At 37.0% G+C, this 5,925-nt stretch overlaps 2 protein-coding genes across 2 annotated transcripts in view; both read left to right on the top strand.

Annotated features, from left to right (window-relative positions):
• Positions 1–911: 911 nt before the first annotated feature.
• Positions 912–1,535, top strand: LOC137972897 (octopamine receptor beta-2R-like). The gene has a single exon (XM_068819585.1). The coding sequence runs from the start codon at positions 912–914 to the stop codon at positions 1,533–1,535; it is 624 nt and encodes a 207-aa protein (XP_068675686.1).
• LOC137973634 (QRFP-like peptide receptor) overlaps positions 1,323–5,925 on the top strand; it is a 5,301-nt gene continuing 698 nt past the window's right edge. The window contains exons 1-3 of the mRNA XM_068820481.1: positions 1,323–3,074; positions 4,357–4,425; positions 5,143–5,925. The exon at positions 5,143–5,925 is cut by the window's right edge and continues 698 nt beyond it. Coding sequence (XP_068676582.1) covers positions 5,143–5,925 — 783 coding nt within the window. The 5' untranslated portion in view covers positions 1,323–3,074; positions 4,357–4,425. The remainder of the gene's footprint in view (positions 3,075–4,356; positions 4,426–5,142) is intronic.

Genomic DNA, 5,925 nt, shown 5'->3' on the forward strand with positions numbered 1-5,925 from the left:
GTAGTCTATATGTATCAAATTATTGGCACATATCGTTTGAAGAAAAGAGCCAAGTTTGTCGAAACCTATACATAGTCAAAACATTTCAATTTCCGCTATTTAACGAACGTGTAACAGGTATAGATTATTTTCGGTCTTTCAGTTAACGTAGAACAGCATTGAAGTATTGAAGTATTTTGGGGTAGATTATAAAGAACCTACAAGGAAAAAGGTAAGCAAAAGTCAACGATTTTGTGTGCGCTTTTACAAGACATTTAGCAAACTAACTCGGAAAACAACCCAGAAATGTGTGCATGGGGTTGAAACGTTGTCTTCTCAAAGATAGCGTCCACTTGTGGATCAATATTCAGACTCATCAACTCAAGCCTTTGTGCTCGATGTCAATGCGCCACTTAGAGGCCGCTTTTATTGGTTCTATTCTGTGTCACTTCATTTTCAGCTGCTTTATCAAACAATCATGATAAAATACATTTTAGCACGGAATGTTACTAATACGAAGTGTATTCGTTCATTGCTTTAAAGCGAGATTGCGTGTATATGAATAATCACGATGTTTTCGTGCAAATTGGGACAAAAAAATATTGTAAGTTTTCTAAAAGCCAACTAAACTGCACAAGCCCAGAGGTCTTAAATTTATCAGTGTTTAATTTTTTCAAATTGTACGAAAAAAAAATTGTGGCTACTTATTGATATTAAATAAAAGAAAAGTTATGATAATTGTGCAGGGGACTCACATTTGATTGGTTATCTGTGATTATTGGCCAATCAGAATGCTTAGTTTGTTACCTTCGATTTTCTTACCGAATTACCTCTTTCCTCTTTTTTGTATTGCGTTACCGAACAACCGCATTTCTCTTAGCCGATCACAAACTATCCTAATGTTCTAATCGTCGTTTTCTTTCTTCACGTAGATGGCCAATGATTCTCATCACCAAAACAGAACAGTTACTCCAAATTTCGAGCGCTTTTCTTCATCCGAGTGCATTGCCTGGCTGACAGTACTTAACATCGAAGCTGTTGCTATAGTGACCATGAATGCCCTTACAATCATTATTTACCTGAAAGAGCAAATCCTTCGCAAGCGTAGCATGTACCTGGTGATCAGCCTGGCGGTTGCAGACATGTTTGTTGCATACATCTTGATCACTGAGAGTTTGTTATTGGGCTTCAATTGTAACTTGTGGACGATAAACCTGTTCAGGAGCTTTGACATCATCACATGTTTTGCAAGTTTGGCGCATTTCTTTACAGCAGCCTCTGTAGCAAACCTTGCTGCTATTTCTTTGGAGAGGATGCACGCAACTTTTCGTCCATTCAAGCATCGCCTCCTGAAAAAGAAGATATTTGGAGCAGCTGTTGCGGGTGTTTGGTTTACAGCTGCCCTGTCTACAGCTATCACTTGTTCAAAACGTTTCCTGGGCCGCTCAGATATCACTACTATTTTTCAAGGGCAAGCATCATACCTCGCGCTGCGAGACGAATTAATTAAACTGTCACCAAGAATTGAACGCAAATTTGTGGAACTGAAAAGTTAAAGAAAAATAGTAAAACTTCCAGCCTGTCAGGCAGTATTCTAAATATCTAAAAATATACTCTTGTTATTTTGTATCTAAATTGAATTATTTAATCGAAACAACCGCATTCTTCTGGCTCGAAGTCACCTTGGATAAATTTTAGGTAAAACCCTTTGCTCGATCAAGCACATGAAGAGGAAACCGAAACATTATTATTATTATTATTATTGTTATTATTATTATTTAGTATAAATACACAGGTGATTATTGGTGATTATACAAAATCGCGCGCTCAGTGATTAGGCTCAGGCTCAGTGATTATTGGTGAATATTCACCGATAATCACTTCACCCTCTGCCAATAATTGTCATTTAGTATAAATACACAGGTGATTATACAAAATCGCGCGCTCTCATTGGCTTGCTATCTCGGATTATGAGCCGATAATCACCTCGACCGAGAAAATGGCTGCCAGTAGTCGTTTTGCCACTGTAAGTTGAAGATGATTTCCCGTTGAAAGGTTTTTTTTTTTTCTTTTTTGAAATAATCACCTGTGTATTTATACTAAAACGATTATTCGCCTCAGGCTCAGTGATTATCGGTGAATATTCACCTCGACTTCGTCTCGGTGAATATTTACCGATAATCACTGAGCCTGAGGCGAATAATTGTTACATATTACTGACGACATTAGAAGCGGCAAGCACAATTATAAGGCAAATTATGTGTTAAAATTTATTGATGCACTTTCGTTTTGACATGAGGTTAGGCAAACGTTTAAGACAAGTGTGGGTTAAACACAAAAACATTCTCCTTGCAGCTGGAGAGGAAGTCATCAAGAAATATTAATTTAAACACAGCTTCTATTTTGTCTGTTAAGGTGAAATAGCACAATATTTTAGTCAGTTCCTCGCTTCACAATTCACTTTAGCGTTCTTTTCGAAGCGACTTCAATTCTCACAGGACTTTTTCAGGAAAAAATAGTTTTCTCTTCTTTGTGGGAGCTACTGTAGTTGTCTTGATAATGTACCGATGACATTTGAAATTTTAAAGGCTAAATTTCAGACCCGTCTTTTTTAATTAACACTAGAATGTACTTTCATTACCTCATTACATATTACTTGAAAGCGGGAAACAGTTCGTTCTTTTGTAAAATGCCGACGATCAATAACATGACCTTGAGCAGACGTTATTGTCCCATGCTGGACAGGTGACCAAATTTGTGAATTAACCTTACTTTAAACTTCTTCCTCTCGGGTTATATCTTCTATAGCAAATTTCCATTCAGGGCAATTACGCAAGTTTAAGAAACAGCTAGTAAACTCGAATACGTTTTCTTGGAAGAAAATATATATCGGCTTTTATTCACAGAGGTCGGGGTCCGTAACTTAATTTACACTACTAATTTTTTCCACTTAAATGGTTCGCGTGAGGGCGAGGCACAATGACGTCACTGAAGTTCATTGAAAAATAAAAAGGTGTCGTAGCTTGCACTTTGGAGTGTAAGACAAGGTTGATGACAAATTGCCCAAGACGAAACCTGAAAGAGGTGTGTCCAAGGTTAGTAATTTAGCGTCTTAAAAGCAAGCATTGTACTTTATTTGCCCTGCTTTGAAATTCTTTTCAACAGTTGAAATTAATAGGTTTCGCAGCAACCGGTTTCCTGTTATCATATTGGCTGGTTTTTGTTAAAAACGGGAACAAAAGTCTGCTATATTACTTCATTTACCTTCTTGATTTTGAACAAACGGTAAACAAAATTTAAACTTAATTGAAATGACAATAAAACTAAGAAAAACAGGATGACTATATTCGTGCAAAGCTGTAACAGTTTGTCTATTTTCCCTATTCGTTGTCTTCTCCTTCGTTTTTCTTCTCTTTCATCTCCTTTTATTCTTTATTTTCGTCGGTACTCTAAGGCATTTTTTATTGACATTTCAAATTTCAAACTTTAAGAAGTGTTAAATTTTTTTTCATTCGCTTTTCGTAACTTAATTTGCGCTTTATTCTCGTATTCTAAAACCTTATTGTCTTTGGTCGGATTTTTAAGCCAATACTTTAGTGTGTTATTGTTTTAAAATTGTATATATGTTGTCGGTCAAATCCGTTTTCACGTTGAATCCGTTTTAATTTTTACCTTATAGGTTAAATTCGTGATTCGTATTTTACCTAGGTTGAATATGCACTCTACCTTGTTAGGATTGAAAACACCAATACCTTCCCTCAAGCTCTGTCTTACGTATCTCAAAACACCTTCTTAATGTTTCATATTATATCATCTTATCACCTTCTGCATTCATACCCCTATCGATTTAGTGTCAACATTACAACAAAGTTAGGGAGCAAAGAACTGTACTGTGCACTTACCGTTGATCGCGCTCGGACCTTCCAGATCTGTAGTCCTGTGTCTTCACCACTACATTACGACGACGAACATGCGCGACCCAACACAGTTCTTTTCATAAATCACTTTTGTATAATAAGTCAATTGATATCTAGGCTTAATTTAGGCTTCAAAACAGCTTCTTTAATCTATCTGAGTGCGTATTCAAACTGGGGAAAATGAGGATCACCAATTTAACCTACAATTGTAGGTTAAAACGGATTCAACCTGAGAACGGATTTTACCGGCAACATATATGCGGAATTTTATGATCTTGAACTTGGACTTGAACATTTAAAAGACTCGACAAATAAAAAGTGTAGTGTATATGTATCAAATTATTGGCACATACCGTTTGAAGAAAAGAGCCAAGTTTCGAAACCTATACATAGTCAAAACATTTCAATTTCCGCTATTTAACAAATGTGTAACAGGTATAGATTATTTTCGGTCTTTCAGTTAACGTAGAACAGCATTGAAGTATTGAAGTATTTTGGGGTAGATTATAAAGAACCTACAAGGAAAAAGGTAAGAAAAAGTCAACGATTTTGTGTACGCTTTTACAAGACATTTAGCAAACTAACTCGGGAAACAGCCCAGAAATGTGTGCATGGGGTTGAAACATAGAGTGTTTCCCCAACATTGTCTTCTCAAAGATAGCATCCGCTTGTGGATCAATATTCAGACTCATCAACTCGGGCTTTTGTGCTCGATGTCAATGCGCCACTTAGAGGCGGCTTTTATTGGTTCTATTCTGTGTCACTTCATTTTCAGCTGCTTTATCAAACGATCATGATAAAATACATTTTAGCACGGAATGTTACTGATACGAAGTGCGTTCGTTCATTGCTTTAAAGCGAGATTGCGTGTATATGAATAATCACGATGTTTTCGTGCAAATTGGGACAAAAAAATATTGTAAGGTTTCTTAAAGCCAACTAAACTGCACGAACCCAGAGGTCTTAAATTTATCAGTGTTTAATTTTTTGAAATTGTACGAAAAAAAATTGTGGTTACTTATTGATATTAAATAAAAGAAAAGTTATGATAATTGTGCAGGGGACTCACATTTGATTGGTTATCTGTGATTATTGGCCAATCAGAATGCTTAGTTTGTTACCTTCGATTTTCTTACCGAATTACCTCTTTCCTCTTTTTTGTATTGCGTTTTCTAACAACCGCATTTCTCTTAGCCGATCACAAACTATCCTAATGTTCTAATCGTCGTTTTCTTTCTTCACGTAGATGGCCAATGATTCTCATCACCAAAACAGAACACTTCCTCCAAATTTTGAGCCCATTTCTTCATCCGAGTGCATCGCCTGGCTGACAATATTTAACATCGAAGCTGTTGCTATAGTGACCATGAATGCCCTTACAATCATTATTTTCCTGAAAGAGCCAATCCTTCACAAGCGTACCTCGTACCTGGTGATCAGCCTGGCGGTTGCAGACATGTTTGTTGCATACATCTTGATCACTGAGAGTTTGTTATTGGGCTTCAATTGTAACTTGTGGACGATAAACCTGTTCAGGAGCTTTGACATCATCACATGTTTTGCAAGTTTGGCGCATTTCTTTACAGCAGCCTCTGTAGCAAACCTTGCTGCTATTTCTTTGGAGAGGATGCACGCAACTTTTCGTCCATTCAAGCATCGCCTCCTGAAAAAGAAGATATTTGGAGCAGCTGTTGCGGGTGTTTGGTTTACAGCTGCCCTGTCTACAGCTATCACTTGTTCAAAACGTTTCCTGGGCCGCTCAGATATCACTACTATTTTTCAAGGGCAAGCATCATACCTCGCGCTGCTATTGTGTTGCCTTTTGATCATCGTTGTTTCTTACACGTCCATCGCGACTAAATTTAACTGTGGAACGCATCCTCAGCATCATGGTGCAATCAGAAGAGAAAGAAAACTGACCAAGACATTGTTCATTGTAACAATTGTATCGTTAATACTAGTGATGCCATTTCCATTTTTCGTGTTTCTTTCTTCTGTTACTTCAAGCGAAATGTTTGAAATCATTTCT

Source organism: Montipora foliosa, chromosome 10, assembly GCF_036669935.1.
Source record: "Montipora foliosa isolate CH-2021 chromosome 10, ASM3666993v2, whole genome shotgun sequence".
NCBI lineage: Eukaryota > Metazoa > Cnidaria > Anthozoa > Scleractinia > Acroporidae > Montipora > Montipora foliosa.

Coding starts and splice junctions, on each gene's coding strand:
- LOC137972897 (XM_068819585.1), top strand. CDS start 912: ATGGCCAATGATTCTCATCACCAAAACAGAACAGTTACTCCAAATTTC.